The sequence below is a fragment of the Neofelis nebulosa genome, chromosome 17 (genome assembly GCF_028018385.1).
Source record: "Neofelis nebulosa isolate mNeoNeb1 chromosome 17, mNeoNeb1.pri, whole genome shotgun sequence".
NCBI lineage: Eukaryota > Metazoa > Chordata > Mammalia > Carnivora > Felidae > Neofelis > Neofelis nebulosa.
This window is the reverse complement of record NC_080798.1, coordinates 42,580,268-42,603,327: the sequence shown is the minus strand read 5'-3', so window position 1 is coordinate 42,603,327 and position 23,060 is coordinate 42,580,268. Positions and strand designations below refer to the sequence as shown.

General features: G+C 49.9%; 1 protein-coding gene across 7 annotated transcripts in view; it reads left to right on the top strand.

The window, feature by feature from the left end:
- Positions 1-23,060, top strand: part of TK2 (thymidine kinase 2) — a 32,262-nt gene that overhangs the window by 3,657 nt on the left and 5,545 nt on the right. For 3 of the 7 annotated variants that reach the window (XM_058706895.1, XM_058706893.1, XM_058706892.1), the window contains exons 3-9: positions 870-944; positions 3,894-3,947; positions 6,339-6,428; positions 9,030-9,103; positions 19,414-19,502; positions 19,869-19,948; positions 22,386-22,466. In XM_058706895.1, coding sequence (XP_058562878.1) covers positions 870-944; positions 3,894-3,947; positions 6,339-6,428; positions 9,030-9,103; positions 19,414-19,502; positions 19,869-19,948; positions 22,386-22,466 — 543 coding nt within the window. Of the gene's footprint in view, positions 1-869; positions 945-3,893; positions 3,948-6,338; positions 6,429-9,029; positions 9,104-19,413; positions 19,503-19,868; positions 19,949-22,385; positions 22,467-22,885; positions 22,953-23,060 lie in introns of all 7 variants that reach the window. The other 4 variants (XM_058706898.1, XM_058706897.1, XM_058706896.1 and 1 more) reach the window with 2 other exon arrangements.

Sequence of the window (23,060 nt, the reverse complement as noted above, 5' to 3'; positions counted from 1 at the left end):
CATTTTTCACTTCTGTGAAAGTGTTAGGACCCATTGCTTGGGTTCTGGCAAGGTGAAATGTGGTAACGGTGCATGTTACCCATCTTTGGGCCTGGCCTACTGCAAGGTGCTCAACCTTCTCTCCAGTCTGAATACTTTCCAGTCCATAGCTGAGTGTGTTCTTCCATGTAAAGCAGTGAGTTAAGTTCTAGATAACAGGGGCGCCTGGGTGGCTCAGTCGGTTGAGCGTCTGACTTCGGCTCAGGTCATGATCTCGCAGTTTGTGAGTTCGAGCCCCAGGTCAGGCTCTGCTGACAGCTCAGAGCCTGGAGCCTGCTTCAGATTCTGTGTCTCCCTCTCTCTCTGCCCCTTCCCTGCTCATACTCTGTCTCTCTCTGTCTCTCAAAAATGAATAAACGTTAAAAAAAAATTTTTTTTTTTAATTTACAAAAAAAAAAGTTCTAGATAACATATACATGCTTCCCAACCTCAAAGCCATTAGGCTCTTGTTAAGGAGGCTGGACCCTTAGGCCTAAAATCTGATGGTCTGAGGGGTTGAGCAAGGGAAGGGCAGAGCTAGGGTGGCTGTGGCAAGCAATGTATGGCCTAGGAAGTAATGTAAGGGAGGGTCTGTCTTGGAGGGCAGTGGCCCAGTGGCCACCAGCGGCCACCAATCGTGGGCCTGGAGCTGACCACCAGGGGTGGGAATCCGTTTGTTACTACTAATGGTGGGACCTTGGGTATTTCCTGTGGAGGGAATTCTGTGTGCACATTGAACTCTTGGACTGAACCAGTTATGCTGTTCACGTGAGCCGTTCCCTAGAAATTCTTCCCTGATGCTCCCCTAGATGCTCGACTTTCAGTTCTAATCTGTATTTGTCTTTTGTTAGATCTGTGTTGAGGGCAATATTGCAAGTGGGAAGACGACATGCCTCGAGTTCTTCTCCAAAACAACAGGGATTGAGGTACGGCCTCCACACCGGCTCTGAAAGAACCTGTGAAAGCTTGATGGAGTGACTTACAGAGGGTGTAGACCAGCCATATCCAATAGAAATATAATGCAGGCCACATATGTAATGTAAAATTCTAATGGTTTTGCTAAAAAAAAAAAAAAAAAAACCCGAACAAACCCAAATATTTAATTTTACATAATCTAAATGTTATGTCAACATGTAATCAATAGAAAAATCATCAGTGAATTATTTCACGTTCTGTTTTTCATGCCAGGTCTTTGGAATATGGAACATATTTTATAGTTACAGTGTATCTCAATTTGGACTAGTCACATTTGAAGTTTGTAATAGCTCTAAGTGGCTCCTGGCCACCGTGTCAGACAGTGCAGGTATAGACTTTCCTGCATTCTGGTTAAGAGGGGTCTGCATGTGGAGAAGGAAGTCAGACTTGAGAGTGGGGAGCATATTATGGTGTCACATCTGTGATATCCATGTGCACGCTACAGAGTATTGCCATGGGGAGCCAGTTAACCTAATCTCTAGTTCATTTACAGCCAGTCACTCAAAATAACCTCACAGATCTTGAAGAAGTGCCTCTACACTAAGACCCTGACTTTTCTTCCTGGTAGATTCAAATCTACCCGGTGTAATTACCTGCGGTGTAATTTTTTCTGTTTATGGCTCTTTTTTGTCACTATAGATCCTACAATTTTCATACCTTTGGAGTCTTTTCTTTCCTTCTTTCCCTTCTTGCTTTTTACTTCTATTAAACATATATATGGTTTGGTAAAAAGAATAAACATTCTGTAGCCCTTGTCTTGCTTGTGCAGGAAAGAGTTCACAGGCCCAAGACTGGTGTCCTCGGAGAGGCTTGTTTGCGAGGTTGGCCCTTGACTGGCGTGTAGGAACTTTGATTTTGGGAGAATTCCACCATTTCCCAACTGATAGAAGTGGCTCTCTGTGCCTGAACTGTCTGTGCAAGCAATATGGTTTAGTCTGGACACCTGCTTTCTTTCTGGGAGTCTGGAATTTTTGGATGTGCCGGCCAGAGACTGCCTACATGCCTGCGCTCTGATAAAAACCCTGAACTCCCAGGCTCGGGCCAGCTTCCCTGGTGGAACACCACCTCACACATCTTGTCACAGTTTGCTACTGGGGGAGTTAAGTGCTTCCTGGGTGACTCCCCTGGAAGAGGCCCTTTGGACGCTTGTGCCTGGTTTCCTCGTAGACTTTGCTCTGTTCACCCTTTTTCTTTGCTGGTTTTGTTTAGTACCCTTTCTCTGTAACAAATCTCAGCTGTGATTACCACTATATTCTGTGTCCTGTGAGTCCTCCTAGTGAATCATCAAACCTTGGGAGGCAGGGGTCTTAGGGACTCCTGACACACCTGAGTGGTATAACTCCACATGGCACTTTAGGAACACTTAACGTTCTTATGTAGGACCTTGGGGCCAATGGACAACAATAATAAAAATAACAACAATGGGAGTTCACATCTAATGAGGATAATACTATATGCCAGGCACTATATGCCTGTGTTGAGGCTTCAATATATTATCTAATTGATTTCATCCTCATAAGAGTAGTCCCAGTGAGGTCAGTGCAATTATCACCTCATTTGCAGAGGAGGAAACCAAGGCTCAGTGAGGTTACATGAATGGCCAGGGTCACACTGCTAGTGTGTGGCAGAGAGCCAGGTCCCAGCCCAGGCTGTCTGGCTCCAGGGGCCACACCCTTGTTTGGTTTTTCTGTAGCGTGAAGAAGGGCTTTGGTGGCTTTAGGAAGAACTCACTTAGCCTTCAGATCTCAGCTCAGTGCTCTTTGACCTCCCCAGCTAGGTTACCCACCTTGGTGTAGATTTTTCTGGCCCCTCTGTATCTTTGTTTTATACCTCTTCTTAGAGTTTGAAAATACGTGATTTCTGTGATGATCCGATTAAGGTCTGCTTCTCCCAGTAAGTTTAAAGTTCCATAAAAGCAGAGGCGGAGGTGGTTTTTGTTCTTGCCTAGCATGGCACCTGGCACAGTGAGTCCTCAGTAAGTATTGAATGGCAGTGCCATAGATTGAGCACAGGTCAAGGCTGCCTGTGACCAGCCTCTGGTGGGCCTGGGTGGTGCAGCATATGCTACTCAGGACAGCAATGGAGGGCTGAGGGGCAGGCAGTGATTCACAGAGGAAAGGATATTTGAGCTGGATTTTGAAGGATCTATAGGAATTTTCTATGTAATGAAAGTTGATGTGAACTGAGGTGAGATGGGCATATTGGGCAGAAGGAACAGCATGAGCAAAGGCACAGAGGTATAACGTGTCAGAGGACGTTACTCTTCATGGGTTCCATGCATTGCTTTCTTTTGGTCTTTTGTGACCTATAGAACCTGCTTACATGCACTTTCAGGCCTCCAGATAGATCTGGGTACTCTCAAATTCTTGGCCCTGAGAGTACCATTTAAATCCTTTCCAGCACATACCTGTACTCCTAGAAAGGCTCTGGAACAGTTTAGGGAGTAAACTAATGAAACATGACTCTTAGCTGTCAGTGGGCCCAATGCAGAGTTCAAAGGAGGAAATGGAGGCAGAGCAAATTGCTGAGGTCACGCGAGAGCCCCCAAGCTGGCAAGCTGGGCTTTAAACCACAGCCGGAAGTGCCTCAAGTAGCTTCTGTCTTGGCTTCTATCCCCTGTCTGCGCAGCCTGGCATGGGGACGTTAAGGGCTGGGATGGAACACCTGAAGGAGATATTGAGAGAACCTTCCTTGCCCTCAGCTCCCAGGGCACCCAGAAGGGTGGTATGTGTGTACTCAGGGATGCACAGAGTTCTCAGTTCATTTTTGGAAGTCCTGTGAGAAAGCCATGTCTAGATAGAGTTGTGGCTTCGAAGAGAGGATTGCCCCACTATTTTGGTCTACCCTGGGTGCCCAAATCTTGAGGAACAGTAGACTTCTGATATTTTCTTTCCTTGCAGGTGTTACAGGAGCCAGTGCCCAAGTGGAGAAATGTCCGTGGCCATAATCCTCTGGTGGGTGTGTTGTCTTCTGCGTGAACTGCCAGCTTTGGCTTAAGTGGCTGCAGATGGTGTGCCAGTGTTTGAGTTTGCCCCCTCCCTGCCCAGGCGTTTTCCTATCTCTTAGCTGGGGTGGAGGAAAAGAGGGAGGGGCAATTGGAAGATGGCAGCATATTGGTGTTCTGAGGTCAAGGAGCTCTGAGGCCTGGCTGGGCGTTTGCAGATCACAGGGACCTCCTGTCAACTATCCCAAACTGTCCGAGGTGGTCAGCCTCGGCTGCCAGGGGTGTCCATTTCCTGTGGCTCATTCTACCCGTATCCTCTTCTAGAAGGAACCCAGTAGAACCTAGGTCTCCCCTAGGACCTGTCTCTAAGTAACAAAGTTGCTCGGTAAACCTCTGATTTGGGTTTGCACTTGGCAATGCCCAGGGGCTGAATTCGGCTCACCCTGTAGCTACCTCTTGATTTCCCAAGGGTGGACCTAGCAAGCAGGGGCTACAATGTGCTTGAGCTCCTTCCTTCCATCCCCATGAGGGAGGCTCTGCTCTGGCTGCTTGAAAGAGATGGGTGGAGTTTGAGTCTGGTAAGAGGGAGCTTAAGAAAGGGATGATGGTTCTGGGCTCCTGCCCCGTATTGTAGGGATGATTAGTTTCACTTTTCAGGTGAGGAAACTGCAGCTGAAGTAAGTTGCCCAAGGTCATATACCTCTGGTAAATGACAGAGCTAGTAGCTCTGACCCGTGGAGCAGGGGGAGCTTGTTCTGGCTTCTCATTTCTGGCAACACAAGTGACATCTCCTTGTGTGGTTCATTAGACTCTGAGTTGCACTAGCAGCAGGGACTATGTCTAATATGGCCGACTGTGTTTGCTACAACATAGCGCTCTGTCAGGCACTTAGTAGGTGCTCATTCGTTCGTTCATTCAACCAGTATTTATTGAATGCCTGCCATGTGCCAGGCACTGTTTAGACTCTGGAGCAGTGACATCTCAAAGCTCTTGCTCTCTTGGCCTTAATATTCTGGTGTGGGGAGGCAGAAGACAATTCGGTAGTGATTTGGTAGGTGGTGATGGGAGCTGTGAAGATACCCGAAGTAGGCAAAAGGGTATTAATTAAATAAGGCAGAAGTTCTCAGAGCCTTTGAATAAAGCATCCGGAGACGTGAAAAGAGTTTCACCTCTGTGCATGTGGGAGAAGGTAGAATGCCAGTCGTTCTCTTTGGGCATAACAAAGAAGCCTCGGAAACATTCATATTCTTTAGGAACCAGCTAAGATAGGTCATAGATGTTAGGGCTCAGAGGTGACATTGTACAGGACACAGTCCCGGTCTCAAGAGTCTGAGTCTCCTCGGGGCAAAGAGCATCTCCAAAGACAGTTTCATGATACAGAATATGATAGAATTAGGTATTTCTAGACACATTTCTGCTCTGGACAGAAGGGCAAGATTGGTAGTTTTGTGAAGTCTCAATTCATCACTTTATCTGAGTTGGCTTTCTGATGCAGGGAGATGTTTGTTCAGCCTTCAGATGGAGAGTGTTTCTCCTAAGCTTTCTGAGATTTTCTTTCACCTGCAGGTAGGAGTTTGCAGTTTTCTATGCGGAGCACTGGAATTTCATTAGTTAGCACCGAGAGAGAGAGAAAAAAAGGAAAAATGTGGAAACGAGAAGAATTTAAGATTATTAGCAAATGAAAAATGGAACATGGACTGTTTTATATATACTGGCAACAGAGAATGATGGGCATGGGGCTGTTCTTTTGGATAAGATAGTTGGGGAAGGCATCTCTGCCAAAGGGACACTTGAGCACAGACTTAAACATAGGGAGTGAGCAGTACAGCTTTCTGGAGCAAAAGTGTTCAGTTAGAAGGCATAGCAAATGCAAAGGCCCTGAGGTGGGGTCATGCTTGGGTGTTTGGGGGGAACACTCAGGAGGCTTGTGTGGTTGGAAGCACATTGAGTCAGAGGGAGGGTCGTAGGAGACAAGGGAAGATGGAAGTGATTTTCTAGGGCCCTGTGGGCTTTGGTAAGGGGTTTGGTTTTCATTCTGAATTCAATGGGAAGCCCCTGGAAGGTTCTGAGTGGAGGAACATCAAGAGCTGAGTGAGGTTTAACGGGCTCACTTTGAGTGCTGGATAGAGAACTGACTGCAGGGGACTCAGTAAACACTGAATGACTGACTGACTGTTCCCTCCGACTTTATATAGGCTCCTATTACAGCTGTTACTTGGTTGTCCTATAATTGCTCTAGTCTGTCCACACTGTCCTGAGGCCCCTGCAACCATGTTGGCTTCATCCTTGGCCCCATCACAGCCCCATGTGGGTTTCACGAGATGGCCATCAGTGACTGAAGAGACCAGAGTTCTACAGCTCGAGGTTTTTGGGGTAAAGTGCTGCATTCTCCCTTCTGCAGGGTCTGCTGTACCGCGATGCTTGTCGATGGGGCTTCACGCTGCAGACATATGTGCAGCTCACGATGCTGGACCACCACACTCGTCCCCAGGTACATTCAGATGCTCAGCTTTAGCCTTCTGAAAATGTTCTTGCCGTGGTGGGTATATGGTTTCCAGGGAGGGGAACTTTGCAAGGAAGCCTCGCTGGACCTTCAGCACTGCTCAGCCTTCTCTGTCTTTGGGGCCAAGGCTTCCTGTTCCTGGCTCTCTGAGTCCCAGCCTCTAGTGCCCTCCCCCACCAGCCTCAGCTAGCCACTAAGTTGGTAGGGATGTCCCTGTGAGCCTGAGTGTTCACAACCTGACTCCTTCTGGGCTCAACATTATTTAACTCAGTTCTTCTCCAAGTGTGCCTAGACCTGGAGCAGCAGGAACATCTGGGAACGTGTTAGAAATTTTCTGGCCCCATCTCAGACCTGCTGAATCAGAAATTCTAGAGATGAGGCCTAGCAATCTGTGTTTTATCAAGCTCTCCAGGTGATTTTAATGCATGCTTTGTTTGTTTGCATGGTTTGTTTTTTTTTTTTTTGGTATGAAATTTATTGTCAAATTGGTTTCCATACAACACCCAGTGCTCATCCCAACAGGTGCCCTCCTCAATGCCCATCATCCACTTTCCCCTCCCCCGCCACCCGCCCACCCCCTATCAGCCCTCAGTTTGTTCTCAGTATTTAAGAGTCTCTTATGGTTTGCCTCCTTCCCTCTCTGTAACTTTTCTTTTTTTCCCCCTTCCCCTCCCCGCTGGTCTTCTATTGAGTTTCTCAGGATCCAATATGAGTGAAAGCATATGGTATCTGTCTTTCTCTGCCTGACTTATTTCACTTAGCATAACACTCTCCAGTTCCATCCACGTTGCTACAAATGGCCAGATTTCATTCTTTCTCATTATCAAGTAGTGTTCCATTGTATATATAAACCACATCTTCTTTATCCATTCATCAGTTGATGGATATTTAGGCTCTTTCCATAATTTGACTACTGTGGAAAGTGCTGCTATAAACATTGGGGTACAAGTGCCCCTATGCATCAGCACTCCTGTATCCCTTGGGTAAATTCCTAGCAGTGCTATTGCTGGGTCATAGGGTAGATCTATTTTTAATTTTTTGAGGAACTTCCACACTGTTTTCCAGAGCGGCTGCACCAGTTTGCATTCCCACCAACAGTGCAAGATGGTTCCTGTTTCTCAACATCCTCGCCAGCATCTATAGTCTCCTGATTTGTTCATTTTAGCCACTCTTGAGAACCACTGATCTAACCTTCACCTTTGGCTCTTGGTTCAAATTCTTGGGAGAAAGAATTTGATTGGCTCACCTTGGTCCCTGTGTCTCCCTGTGGGTCATTCAGGTGTTGGCACAGATCACAGGGCACAAACATGCCGCTTAGACCCCCTCTATTAGCTGGCATGTGAATAGGGACAGAGTCTCTTAAAAGAGAGCTGACTGAAGAGAGCCTGATCGGCACCTGTGGTTCAAAATTGTAAGCACAACCTGGAAGACCAGCATGGATGCTGTCCATGAAGGAGATGGGAGGTCCCTACAGCCTGTTATGTTGACACAGCCACTCAGCTGAGTGGTTTGATCCAGAGCTGGGCAGTTGTGACTATAGCTATCCTTCCACAAATCTGTATCTTTTAAAGATGGAAAGATATGAGCAGAACTGTATGAGTTTCTGTCTCCCCAAATACCTAAGTGATACAGGTCAGAGCATCTGAGGTTGGCACTTTTCCCCCTTTACTCACCCTATTTTTCCTGAACAGGCACTCAACCGCAAATCTAAATTGTGTCTAATATATCTGAATATAGGGGACATATGTGTGTTTCTCCGTTTAAGGAAGTCTGCCATGGGAGAGGAAGAAAGATAGACAAGGAAGGAGGAACGGAAGGAGAGTTGGATGAGTGGGGTGCTAGCAACATATGGGTAGCAGAGGGTCATAAGTGAGGAGAGGATGGAAAAAAATGGAAAGGAAGATGGATGGACAGATAAACACCCAGGAAATTCCTGGGTTACGGCTTTGAATATGCCTCTGATTTGCTAGTCCAGGTCCCGTGGGTGCTGTGGGCCAGGCTGAGTGAGGCAGTGTTTGCCCACTTGGGCACAGTCCTTCCCAGTTTGCAAAGGTCTGCAGTGATCCCCAGCCAGTCCTGTGCAGAGGCACAAAGGTCTCACATCTTTGTGGGGTTCCGGAAAGCCAGGCCCTCAGTCACTGATGGCAGAGTCCCCAGCATGTCACACACACTCCAGCCCTCTCGGGGCTTTACCTCGGGCATACATTAAGCAAATGCACACTATTTAGTTCCATAATTACCACACTTTCCACTGGACAGCACTTGGTGGTTTTTCTAGCATTTCCCCAAACTGATAATCCATTTGAGCCTCACCTCTCCTATGAAAGAGGCTGCTGCTGCTGAGCCCTCCGTCCCTGCATTGCTGCAGCGGCCACCGAGAGCTTCGGGGCGTGGCGAGGGCGGGGGGGGGGGGGGGGGGCGGAGCACAGCTGAGCCCCATGTTAGACCCACATTTCTGCTCTGGTGACTGCCTCACCATCCCATGGCTTCTCTATTCTTGTGTTCAGCACAGACCGTAGGCGGGGGGAGCAACAAGCATCCTCCAAGCCCTCCTGACCTGAGTCAATGAATCACTTTGTTTTCTTTTAGACATCACCGGTACGATTGATGGAGCGGTCGATTCACAGCGCAAGATATGTTTTTGTAGAAAACCTGTATAGAAGGTACTGTAGTTTACACAGTTGATAAATTATTAAACCCATAATTTTTTAGAAATGAAATTGGAACTTGTTTACTCCTATGACAGATACTGAGTACCTCCTGTACGGTCTCTCGCATGTACTGCCATAGTCCTGCTGTGTAACAACCAACCACAAAGCCTCAGTGGCAGACAGCTTTCTGTGTGGATTTTGCTCAGTCATCTGGGGTGGCTGGCCAGGTGGTGGCTCTGCTGTCCGTGATGTCTGGGGGTCGGCTGGTCTAGGACAGCTCCAGCCAGGGTGACTGGGGTGACTCATCTCTCTTCTCTGTGCCTCTCATCCTCCTTCTGGGACCAGCAAGCTAGCCTGGACATTCACTTCTCATGGTGATGGCGGAGAGCAGAGGCACCAGCAGAAATGCACGAGCACTTTTCAGTCCTCGGCTACAGATTTGCTGTCACCCCATTGGCCAAAACAGGTCACGCCAGCTGACCCTAGTCTGAGAGTTGTGGAGGGCCCATGTGGATCACATGGCAGAGTGGGAGGATATGGGGCAGAGTGAAGACCCAGGGCAATGGCGTGGTCAGGCTATTACCCTTTCACCCAAAACCGTCTTTTGTCCTCATGGGTGTGGACTCTGTCATATAGACACGGTTAGGGGACTTCTGCTGGCCCACAGTGCTGAGGCCTCAGAGGCTTGGGACCCTCCTGATTTCTGTGCTCAGTTTACCGCTGATTTTAGGGATCTTAGGGAGATGGGCTGCAGGCTTTGGCCTGTGTGCTGGCTGTACATGCTGGCTCCCCCGTCCCTCTCCTCTGCAACTGTCCTAAGTGTCACCTCTCCCATCCCTCCCCAACCACCCTGTCTGGATGGGTCGGACTTCTTTCTTTTTTTAATTACTGCTGTTGGGCTTCCTTCATAATGTGTGAGACAACTTCTGATCAGGTTGAACTGTATGAAATTATTAATTTTGACCAAATTTGACCCACAAAATGGCAGTTACACATGGTTCAATTTTGTCTATGTGTATTTGCTCAGTTGTCTGTTGTGGTTCCCCTGCCCACCCCCGCCAGCTGGACCATAAGCTCCTTGGGCCCTGTGGCAGGTATACTTGCCTAGCATGCACACAGCGTGGGGCTGGCACCTGGGCCATATCGTGAGCTCTTGATGGGCAACAGGACTTGCAGCCATTCTTGGGTCTCCTGCCTGGCACATTTCGCAGGCTCTGGCCCCAGCTGTTTCACATCTTCTCCTTTGAGGGGACCACTAAAAAGGCTTCTCTGTTGGTCGCGAGCTGGTGTGTATTGTGCCCGTCTGCCTGTGTGGCCCCCAAAACAACAGCTTCTGCTCCCATCCATTCCGAGCATTAGACTCCTGCCGTGAGTCAGGATAGCAGCCAGGGCAAGTCATGACTATGGCTTTGTCCCCCAGCCTTCCAGCAGGAGTGGTCCTGATGCTAGAGCCCCATCCTCCCCCAGCTGCCTGGGGTTTCAGTGGAGCCCAGGTGTCCACTACACTTTCCTTTGCTCCCTGCTCATCAGTGCCTTAGCCAGAGGGAGGACAGGTAGAGGAGAGAAGAGAAAGAATAGAGAAGCCCTGCTGGTGTTTGTTTATTGCTCTGACGTGTGGATCCTGGGCAGCAGGGTGGGACTTCACCTGACGAGGCTCTCTGTTTCGTAATTGTTGTCAGCTTGGCCATTTCTGTGTGGCAGTCAGTGGCTCTTTTTGAAGTGGGTAACCTGGAATGGAATGACCGGAGGCCCAGGGGAAAGAGTGAGGTGCGGAGTTCGGGGCACCTGCATCCCATCCTGGCTCTGGAATTTGCTGTCTTTGTGCGCACAGCCGAGTTCCTAAACCTCCCTGAGCCTTTCTTATCTCTAAGTCCTGTCGTCCATCTAGAGAGCCTATGGAACAGTTGCCTAGTTTAGGGTTTGTGCCTCTTATGTAGGTCCTTGTCTACCCTGATCTTTGCCAAATTTGCCAGTTAACCCCCCCAGCCCCTACCTGCAGGCTGCAAGGCCTAGTGAGTTTCCCCAGGAGCCATTGTCTCTGCCTGTCCCAGCAGGTGGTTTTAGCTGATGTCATGGGCTTTGGTTACTCATGCCCATAGTTGTTCATTCCAGCACTTCTGATGGGTGGGTCTGATTTCCTAATCTCTGCAGCTGTGGTTGAGGTCATAGGTCCAGAAAATGTGGGCCTTGCCCTGGGCTGTTTTGTGGGTAACGTAGGAAAAGACCATAGCTTTTAGTTTTGTTTTTTTAAAATTCTCTTCCTGCCCTGTTAGCTTCATTTTTATCCCTCCCCTGGCCCTCCCAGAATGCCTGGCATCTGTGGTTAGGATTTCGGTGGGACAGTGAACCACAGGAGAAATTTACTGTGTCCATGTTTCTGTTCTCGGGATCTAATTGTTTCAAGTTCATACAGCCTTCAGAGAACGTGGGTTCCCCTGAAGACCTGGTTGGAACCTCAAGACTGGTTGCTGGTATCACTTGATTCAGTCTAAAAGCTGTTGGTTGAGGGGCGCCTGGGTGGCGCAGTCGGTTAAGCGTCCGACTTCAGCCAGGTCACGATCTCGCGGTCCGTGAGTTCGAGCCCCGCGTCAGGCTCTGGGCTGATGGCTCGGAGCCTGGAGCCTGTTTCCGATTCTGCGTCTCCCTCTCTCTCTGCCCCTCCCCCGTTCATGCTCTGTCTCTCTCTGTACCAAAAATAAATAAAAAAAAAAAACGTTGGAAAAAAAAAAAAAAGTAAAAGCTGTTGGTTGGTGCATGGCATTGGGCACTCCAGAGGCTGCTGGGAACACTGTGGCAGCCTACGGGGCGGTGAGGCCATCTGCCACTTCGGTTTCAGGGAGATTGGAGAAGGTGGTGCTCCTCAAACCCTTTGACTGAAGCCTCCCAGAGGCGGAGGAATGCTCACACAGGTGGCTGCTTCCCCACTTGCCCTCCCAGACCATATAGCCCAAAGAAGCCCACTAACAAACCGGAAGTTGCTTTGAAGTCCCCTCTTTTATCTTAAAAATTCATGTGGATTTTGCATTCTGCTCTATAATGTGTTCTTCTGTTTGTATCTGTAACAAACACTGTATTGAGCATGTGGTTTGGAGTACCTCCTCCCTCAGCCACGTACCCTAGAGTCCCCAGATTCTGGAGGTGGGGAACTCAAGGAGAGGGGCTCTGAGTAGGACCTCCACAGTGCGGGTGATTCAGCTGTGACCCGGACCAGGTTATCTGTGTTCCCTGGAAATGAGGGCATTTGCTCAAGTGGTTGAAGGGCAGGCCAGGAGCCACATTTATTGTCTGGTTCTTCATACTCCTCTTTGAGTCCTCAGGGCAGCCCTGTGGTATAGGTACTGTGGACCCTGTTTGGCAGAGTAGGAACTGAGATGGGCTCAGAAGACCCATGCTCCTTCCTGACCAGGCGGGTGACTGAGCAGGGGGAGCTGCCCTGTGCCCTGCTGTGTGGGGAGCAATTATGAGGGAGCCGTGGGAGACATCGAGATTTTTCTCCTTAAGGCCAGAGGCTTCAGACTGGCTGGAGGCCCTGAGGAGTCTACTTAGGCAAGTCAGGCCTCTGCCTCTTTCCACCCAGGCCTTATGGTGGGCTTCTCCCAGAGATCACCGTACATCTTGTTAACATGTAGATGCTGCTTTGCTGAGTCCAGGGTGGGGCCTGAGAACCTGAATTTCTAACAAGCACCCTAGGTGGCCACCATCCTGGGAGGAGCACGCTTGGAGGCATAAGGCTTTAGAAGAAGCCTGCAGCCAGCCTGCAAAGAGCTCTCCGCTCTAGTGCCCAGCCCTTTTCCTTGAGAGTTTTGTTCCTGTGGCTTCCTTGGGGTGAGGAGAGTAAGAGCCCAGTCCTGCAGGCTTTCTTGGGGGCAGGCATTCCACCCTGGTGAAAGTTCTTCAGTGCAGGGGCTGGGGATCCTGTTTCTTGCATTCCTTGCTGTTTGTCCATTTCACATTTGTTGTTTCAAGTTTTAGTTGTTGGGGGTTTTGTTGTGTTTTCTTTGTTTTAAGGGTCTCCAAGTTTATTCCTGGGCCAGGAAAGGTGCAGCCAGGTGCAGCCATAGGCCAAAGGTTTTCTGTGTGGAGGCACATTGGAGTGTTTGTAGCCGGAGCTAACGAGGTGATGAGAGCAAGGTAGCATGGAATGTGGGCTTTTTTCTCGGTCGCTCTCCTTCCAACCCCAGCTTTCCTTGATGTAGTGGGTCAGCCACAGTGAAGTGTTACTGAGAAAGGAGATGTTTTGAGAGTTTTCTGCTCCCCACAAATACGGATTACTGTCCTTTTGAGCCTAAACCAAATGTATGCTACACCCGAGTTTGGCTGGATCCTTTGCCCTCGCCTATAATAGGATGTTTCAGTTCCCACCTGTGGGGAGTTTGGCTGGGTACTGGGAACCCCAGCATGGCACGTGTAGAGAGTCAGCTCCTGGCTCAGCTCATGCCTCCCTCCATCCTCAGGTGCCCCAGGAAAAAGCTTCCTGATGTGTCCTGATGGGGACGGGTACAAGTTGCTGCTGCCCCTTCGGTGTTGGGGTTGAACCTTTTCTCTTTCTTAAAAGCCATTGCAACCTTGGGGAGGGGGGCTGGGTGGAAGGGAGTACGCCAGGCCACGTACTGGCATTCTGCATCCCCCAAAGCAAAATTTCTTAAAGGTATCCTTGCCTTTTGGACCTTGAACAAGTAAGGAGCTCTCCTAGGGAGAGACCTGCCTCTTCTGCCCCCCCCCCCCCCCCCCCCCCCATTGCAGCGAGTTTGGGGCAGGCAGGATATGAGTGCAATTATGCTGCTAGGGGTGTGAGAGCATGGTGTTAATTGCTGAAGAGGAAGATTCCAGTTACATAGCCTCCTTAACAACCAGGCACTTGTGAGGCCTGGGCACCACGCTGAAGTGAAAAGCTGAAGGTGGTGAGAAGGACTCATGTAGCTAAAGTGGCCACGCAGGCAATTGTGTGGCCCAAACCTTGTGGGCTGAATAATTGAATGCCAAGGTTTTACTAGATTGGTTGGCATTTTCGAAGAACACAAGTAGGGGAACTGAGTGGGGCCCAACTGGAGAAGTGACAGCTGACTCGCCTGGGGTTGCAGATCAGGGACATTGATGAAGACCCTGCATTTGGAACAGTAAGCAGGCCCTCCTACCTCCCTAGCTGGCCTAGGGGCTGGGACTCTTCCCCTGCTCTGGTCCAAAGGGGGACTTAGGCCTGGGTCTTGACTCTGAGAGCCGTGCCTTTCCTCCAGCTGCGGCCACAGAGACACAAGAGTGTCCAGAACAGCCCCCTCACTTGACAGACAGGAAGGGCAAGTGATGTAATGCAGAGCATGTGAGTTTTGGGGCCACAGAGATCCAGGCTTTAATTCCTGCTCAGACTGAGGTGTGTTTCACTGCTCTGGGCCTCAGTTTTCCTCATCTGCAAATTTGGGACTAAAATTGATCATATAAGGTCTTGTGAAAACAAGAGACAATCATGTATACAGGGAGACTGGCATATGAATGAGAGGTTTCTGTTCCAGCCTGTGCTGTGCAAACTGGGGCCTCTGAGGGCCTCAGGAGGAAGATAGCAGCAAACTGTGCCAAGCAAAACAGCCAGCAGATTTGTGTGGATCCAAGACCTCGGTTTTGCCACCCTGGGTAAGGGGATGGCACCACGAAACCCTCTCAGTCCACCCATTCCACTGTTGGGGAGTCAAGTGGTTGAATTTTCTGTAGAGAGGCGCCGCCCACTGTGTGTTCTGTGGAAATAAAAGCAGTGGCTTGGGGGCACCTGAGTGGCTTAGTCGGTTAAGTGTCTGACTTTGGCTCAGGTCATGATCTTGCAGTTCGTGAATTTGAGCCTTACCTCGTGCTCTGTGCTAACACCTCAGAACCTGGAGCCTGCTTTGGATTCTGTGTCTCCTTCTCTCTGCCCCTGCCCCACTCATGCTCTGTCTGTCTCCTTCAAAAATAAATAAACGTTTTTTAAAAATTAAAAAAAAAAAAATTAAAACGGTGGCTTATTGGTGGTGCTGGGTGCCGCAATCTAGAGGCAGACACAGGAGGAGCCAGGCAGAATTTCTAGGAGGAAAACTGCGAATATGGATAAAGCAGCACCTGCTCTCTGACATTCCTCAGAGTCACGGAAACCAGGCCTCCGTTTCCTCACTCAGCTTAGCCAGTGACAGGTTGTCCTGGATCCCCTAGCACAGTGCTCCCAGCAATCTCGGAAGGGTTTCCTGGAGGTCTTCCTGCCAACCTGGCTGGCAGGGAGGCTGCCGCCACGGAGGACCTCTCCAGGAGAGCGCTGGAAAGGGATATCCTTCTTCCTGTCTGTGGGGGAAGCTGCCAGTTTGGGCTGGGTTGGGGTGGGACCAGGAGGCCCCTGTGCCCCTCAGGAAGTGTCCTGAGATCATCTGGAACTGATTTCCAGGGGAATAGTGGCTCTCAGGCAGGCTCCAGAGACCCCCGCAGATGTGAGCCCCATCCCCATGTCTCTGCGTCCTTCCATGCACATCGTGACCCTTTTTTCTGGTAGTGTTGGTCTGGTTTTTCAGTTAACACTGTGCTGCATGTGTTCTGCATGGTGACTAAATTCAGCAGTTCCAGCTTCCGGGATCTTCCCAGCTCTGGGATTTGGCAAAATCTGCCTTGAGCCTTGCAGACACATGTGAAGTTCTGCAGGGCAAAGTATGACACCTGACTGTCCAGCAAGCATCAGTGACTTGGGAGGCACTGGGCAGTTCTGCCTCTGGCCCTGCTCACTAGTCCACAGCCCTAGGTTGCTAGTCTGTTCTGTGCCTTCAGGCTATTTGGTCTGTGTTTTAGTGGAGAAGGGGAGGGGCCGATTAGCAGTTTGCATTCGGGAAACCCTCCTTCCCTCAGTCAGTTTTGTTCTGGACAACGAAACTTTGTTTCCCAGTGAAGGAAAACACATGAAGAGAGAGTGGTTTGGTTTCCTGAAATCAGATACTCTGAGCTGCGACTAACTGAAACCCAGCTCCAAGTAACCCGAAGGATGAGGTCATTAGTGGTTATCTTAATGGCAGGCAGGGTTGGTTTCATTCAGTGGCTCCAGCCTTGTTTTCCTACTCTTGTGTCTCGTTCATATCCTCAATATGATTCCTCCATGGTGACGAAATGGCTGTGGCAGAACCAGGTTTCTCACTTGCTAGCCAGAGTAGGTGCCTTGCCAGTGGCTTTCCTCTGAGTGTGAGAAAGCATGGTTTCTATCAACCCCTGCAGGCCTCCCTCATGTCTCACTGGCCCAGGCTGGGCCGGTGTGGCCAGGGGATGCCTTGTACTGATTGGTGCAGCTTGTGAGAGGACAGTACTTCCCTTAGACCAACTGGGCCTCCCCAGAAGCTTGGGGTGGGGTCAGGTTTCCCTGGAACACTCAGGCCTGAATAAATAATGGGCTACTTTTTTTTTTTTTAAGTTTTTTTTAATGTTTTTTTATTTTTAATTTTATTTTTTAATTTTATTTTTTGTTTTTTCAAATTTACGTCCAAATTAGTTAGTGTATAGTGCAACAATGATTTCAGGAGTAGATTCCTTAGTGTCCTTTACCCATTTAGCCCATACCCCCTCCCACAACCCCTCCAGTAACCCTCAGTTTGTTCTCCATATTTATGAGTCTCTTCTGTTTTGTCCCCCTCCCTGTTTTTATATTATTTTTGCTTTCCTTCCCTTATGTTCATCTGTTTTGTCTCTTAAAGTCCTCATGTGAGTGAAGTCATATGATTTTTGTCTTTGTCTGACTAATTTCACTTAGCATAATACCCTCCAGTCCCATCCACGTAGTTGCAAATGGCAAGATTTGATTCTTTTTGATTGCCGAGTAATACTCCATTGTATACATATACCGCATCTTCTTTATCCATTCATCCATCGATGGACATTTGGGCTCTTCCCATACTTTGGCTATTGTTGATAGTGCTGCTATAAACATGGGGGTGCATGTTCCCCTTTGAAACAGCACACCTGTATCCCTTGGATAAATGCCTAGTAGTGCAATTGCTGGGTCATAGGCTAGTTCTATTTTTAATTTTTTGAGGAACCTCCATACTGTTTTCCAGAGTGGCTGCACCAGCTTGCATTCCCACCAGCAATGCAAAAGAGATCCTCTTTCTCCACATCCACGCCAACATCTGTGGTTGCCTGAGTTGTTCATGTTAGCCGTTCTGACAGGTGTGAGGTGGTATCTCATTGTGGTTTTGATTTGTATTTCCCTGATGATGAGTGATGTTAAGCATTTTCTCATGTGTTGGTTGGCCATCTGGGTGTCTTCTTTGGAGAAGTGTCTACTCATGACTTTTGCCCATTTCTTCCCTGGATTATTTGTTTTTTTGGGTGTTGAGTTTGATAAGTTTTTTATAGACTTTGGATACTAACTCTTTATCTGATATGTCATTTGCAAATATCTTTTCCCATTCCATCGGTTGCCTTTTAGTTTTGCTGATTGTTTCCTTCGCTGTGCAGAAGCTTTTTATTTTGATGAGGTCCCAGTAGTTCATTTTTGTTTAATTTGTTTTTTAAATGTTTACTTAATTTTGAGGGAGACAGAGCATGAGCAGGGGAGGGGCAGAGGAAGAGGGAGACACAGAATCTGAAGCAGGCTCCAGGCTCTGAGCTGTCAGCACAGAGCTTGATGTGGGACTTGAACTCACAGGTGGTGAGATCATGACCCAAGCTGAAGTCGGATGCTTAACCGACTGAGCCACCCAGGCACCCCAATAATGGGCTATAAGGACATAAGAGAAGAGACAGCCACCTGTCCTCACACCATACCAGCCTGTGGTCACAAAGTCGTTACCTTTAGTTCCTGGATTGCATTGGCTCGGGTCCTCTCTGCAGTGTTGTGGGACTTCTTCCAACCACCCTCCTCCACCCACTCATTCCAAGAGCCCTCGCATGTTAATCAGGTCTCTTGGCTGAGATCTGATGCCTGAAGACCTAAGGCATCGGCAGCTGCCCCTCTGTCCCCACTGTTCTCTCAGGCACCGTACACTTTCCTGCTGCTCGGCCCAGGCACAGCTAGCTGTTCTCCCCTGAAGATATCGTGGTGTCTCAGGGACTAGGGGCAGTGTCCCTGTCCAGTTTGTGCCATGCCCTGTCGTTTGGGCCCCAGGCAGGGCTGCTTGTGCCCTTCGTCCCCCAGAGCACCCCCCCTCCAACTGTCTGAGTTCTTATCTCTGTCCATGCCCATCCCTGCATCCCTCTTCCCCATCAGGTGGGAGTCCATTCACAGCGCCTGGCAGGGGGCCAGCTCTAGACCGCCCTTCCACTGGGCTCTTCTCTTACCCCCACTGTTCATGGGCAACGAGAAGCCCCCTGTGCACCCTGGGGCCCAGGCACGACCATTTTCCTGTAGCCAGTCCTTCCAGACCCTGTTCTGAGTGGATCCAAGATGGTAGGTAGGGTGTTACAAGGGAGAATTCCTCTCCTGGGCCTTGGCAGATCACCAGGCCTTTGACAGGCCTGTGCCCTCTAGCTGCCATTCCTCTGTCTCTTCCCGTTGGTTTCCTCTTGGGGCGCGGGAAACCCGCTGGAGCCGGGGAGAGACGCCAGGCCTCGTGGATGCTCAGACTGTTGTCTTGAATTCTTCCTTCCTTCCTTCCTTTTTCAGTTCACATTTTAAATATGTAGTTATTTCCCCTCCACCCAACCCTTGATTTGAGAACGAATATGTTGCTGATTTTGGAAAATACAGAAAGGTAGAAAGAAAACACAGTCCCCTCTGGTCCCACAGCTCAGAGAAAAAAGCACTGTATGCATTTTGCTGTTTTTCTTCACAGTCTTTTTTCATAATGTGTGAACGGATTCTTGTGAAAATACAGTTGGGTCATACTATATACAGTTTTTTGTCCTGCTGTTCTCATGGAACATTCGATTGTGAGCATTTTCCATGTCATTAAGTATTATTTTACAATGTTGTCTTTCAGTCACTGCATGGTTTGCTGTTCTGTCAACGGACCAAGGTTTCGCTTTTCATTGTTTTAGGGGGTGCTGTGGTGGACATCCATGATTATTTCCATGAAATAAACTTCTAGAGGTGGAATTGATTTGCTGCTCCACCTTCCAAACTGAGTGCTATCCCTGTTCTCTGGGGACAGGCTTCAGAGTCCCTTTCTCTGCCTGTAGTTCAGATCCCAAATGAGCTCTCCCATCGAACAGTTCCATGACTCTTGCTGCATTAGACCATAAGCTGTCCCCCAGCGGTGGAGGGTCCAAGGTGCTTCGGGCCCAGTATCACATGGATCGCGCTATACCATTGTGCCCTGGGTCATGCCCTTTATACGGAAGCCATCCACAGGTCCTTCTGATGAATAAAACCCTAATAACTCTCATTATAGTGGGAAGATGCCTGAAGTGGACTATGTGATTCTGGCAGAATGGTTTGATTGGATTGTGAGGAACATCGACGTGTCCATTGATTTGATAGGTGAGAGGCCCCTCCCGACCTTCCTCCCCCAGTGAGGATGTGCTTGGCTGGACCCACTGTGCCAGACCCTGTGCTAAGCTTTGTGTATGCATGGAAGCTCATTCACCCTCAGAACAACCCTGTGGGGCTGGTGACATGGAAGGAAAATTAAAGTTGGGATGAGGGTCAAAATGCCTGTCAGGCCACACAGCTGGTGAGTGGTTGGGCTGTGAGCTGGCTGTGGTCTGTGTCTTCTGCTCAGAGCTGCTGGCAGATGTTTCTCTCCACGTCTTGCCCACACACCTTCCTTCCCCCTCCCCTCGGCTTTGACTTCCAAGCCATGAACCAGAGTAATTAGAACCATGTATGATTTTTTTTAAATTTCAGTTTATCTCCGGACCACCCCTGAGACCTGTTATCAGAGGTTACAGATGAGATGCAGGGAGGAGGAGACAGTCATTTCCCTGGTAAGAGCCCTCTTTAACCTGCTTCAAAATGACCGGGAAACCATGTCCATTGCAGCCTGGCCCTTCCCTCTGTGAGGTCACTGTGCTGTTGTCACAGAGGAAGAAGCAGGAACTGAGCATGCAGGAGGGTAAACTCTGACTTCCTCTGTGGCTGGAGACCCTGTGCAGAGTCCAGACCGACCTCACTTCCTGTGGCTCAGGACTCATTGCTTGGCGCCCTCTGTGCTCAGAGGCGTCCCTTCTCCACTCCCTGTCCAGGTGCCCCCAGGGCTCGTCCTGACCACCTCCTGAAGGTGACCTGCCTCTGTGCCCAGCTCTGGGTCCTCGCTAGAACGTGCCCTCCCACCTGCACTGCATCCCCAGTGCTTAGTGCAGTGCTGGGCTTGGCGGTGGCCTTCTCTACGACTTGCCCAGCATCTTGCCCTTCTGGGTCCTGGCTCAGGGCCACATGGACTGTAGTCAGGACTGTTGTAGCCATTGGACTGCCTTCCTTGTCCTGGTCCTTCACTCCGCACGTTCCCTCCAAAATCTGGTCTCCACATTGCTGCTTGGGTGATGTGTCCAGTATAGAATGCCATTCATGCAGTTTCCCAGCCATAAGCCCTCAGTGCCTTGCCGCTGTCTAGGCTGAAGTCCCAACTGCCCGATTGGTGTTATCTCCCTCCACTTCCTGCTTTTCATGCTCTGGCCATAGAGACTAGTTGTGGCTACACACACACACACACACACACACACACACACACTCACCATGTAGTTACATAAATGTGCCTTTGTATGGTGGTTTCTTTTGCCTTCCAAGTTCAGCTCAGATGTCACTTTCTCCAGGAGACCTTCCCTGACCTTCCCTCCATTGTGCTCCTCTAGCCTCTGGGTGTATTATGATCACAGCCCTAAGGACAAGCATACTGAAACTATTTGTCTGTATGTTTGTTCCCCATCTATCATCAAAATGTGAGCTTTTTAAGATTAGATCTTATTCCCTTTGCATCCCCAGCATGTTTCCCAGGACTTGGCACCTAGGAGTTGCTCAGTTAGTACTGAACTGAATGCCCTACACGAATGCCTCTGGCGGTACACAGACAGAGGCTGGCAGGCATTTACTGGGGTGTCATGGGGGTCTGAGCTCAGGATGGGCTGGACTTGGGGCCCTGGAAGACCTGTCCTGCTCCTGAGGCCTGCCTAGCTTTGTTTTCCTTGGGCACCAGAAAGGTTGATTCCAGCCGTGAAGGCATGGGCCTCTCTCTAGGCAGCTCCTTTGAAATCCAGAGACAGGAGTGAAGGGTGCAGTGGAGTGGGGCTGGGCCATGCCAAGGTAGGGCATGGCCACTCTGTGCAGTGACACAGATGTTCTGAAGAAATGACAAGTCTGGAGTGCCTCTAAGCCATTAGCCAAGCCATTATCCTAACATTTCTGACGTGGCCTATAGGACAAACCTGTTGTTGCCAAGGGAGAACTCAGTGGTGGATGAAAAGCTGTCAGTGCGGTTTCTGTAAGAACTTCCAGGCTGGCAGTAAATTGCTGCTTGGGGAGGTGGTCACGGGCAGCCAAAGCACCTTGGCCTGTGCGTGTGGAAGTGTGTGCTGTCCAGTCCTGCCTGTGCAGAGGCACTGATGGCTTAGGGGCATGTCCGGGCCTCTTTTCCCTTGGGTTCCACCTCGTGGGGCTTTCTGAAGTTGGTCTTCATGGGGCACCTGGGTGGCTCAGTCGGTTGAGCGTCCGACTTGGGCTTAGGTCATGATCTTGCAGTCTGTGAGTTCGAGTCCTGTGTCGGGCTCTGTGCTGACAGCTCAGAGCCTGGAGCCTGCTTCAGATTCTGTGTCTCCCTCTCTCTCTGCCCCTCCCCTGCTCATGCTCTGTGTCTCTCTCTCTCTGTCAAAAATAAATAAACATTAAAAAATTTTTAAATGAAATTGGTCTTCATGGTCTAGAGGGTCCACAGGTTGTAAGTCATCTAGGGAGTAGGAGCAGCAGGAATGGGATTCCCTAGGCCAGTGAGGGTCATCGTCCTCTTGGAGGGAAGGTCAGAGTGGAGGGGTCAGAGGCTGCCCAGGGCTGGGCTGTCCAGCTGTGGGGCAGCTGTGGGCTCCACCATGAAGGAGCTGATGGCCCTGCTGCTGGAGAAGTTGCAGGAACTGTGAGAAGCGAGGTGGGAGGGTGTGCGTAAGGCACCAGTGGAGCAGGGAGGGGTGGAGCCCACGGCCCTAGTGAAGCCTCTGACCGTTGCCCTGCCCGAGCTGGCTGGCAGAGGGAGCCGCTGCATTTACTGCTGTCCGCCTGGACCAGGTCAGTGGTTGTAGGCTCCTTTGTCCAAGCCGCTGCCCTGTGGTCATCAACATTCACCCCCCTGCCTAAGACCCTTGGTGGAGAGGTTTGTCCCCTTCCCTGCTCCTGACAGCCTGTGTCTGTGTGTGTCTGTGTGTGTGTGTTTCCTGGCAGGAATACTTGGATGCTCTTCACCGCCTCTATGAGGAGTGGCTCTTCAAAGGAGGCCTTTTCCCTGTGGCAGCCCCTGTTCTGGTAAGTTCCCCTGGCAGGGCAGGAGACTTTTCTAGAAGGAGGAGTGACCCAGGGAATGTCAGCCACTCTGTAGTCCGGGGAAGCCCGAGTTCCTTCATAGCTGGAGGATCGAGAAGGAGGAAGCAGGGAGGGTGGAAAGGGCTCTTTCTCTGGCCCGGTCCCCATTCTGGACTGAGTCTCAGAGTTAGTTGCTGACAGTCCTGAGAGAAGGTGACCTGTCCCAGTGTCATTACACCGGTGGCCACAGTAGCATCTCACTTATCCAGCCTCACCAGGGAAGGAGTGTCCCCCATGGCTGAAGCCTCTAGACGTACGTTTTGGCTTTAAGCACTCGAGCTGGTGGTCTTTGCGATGCAGCCGTCCCTTCTTCAGTGGATAGCAGGCGCAGAGCCTCACTGCCCCCTTTCTTGGTGACCCAGGGCGTCTGGAGGAGCACCACTTGCTGTCCTGGGCAGTTACCCAGCGATGCCCTTAGGAGGTGCTGAGGTGTGTAGGACTGTTTGCCCCACACCACTCACGTGTTTGAGCTCCCGCGTTGGCTTTGTATAGCCGCCCCCTTTTCTCCTGCTGACACACTCCACTTCTAACTGTGTC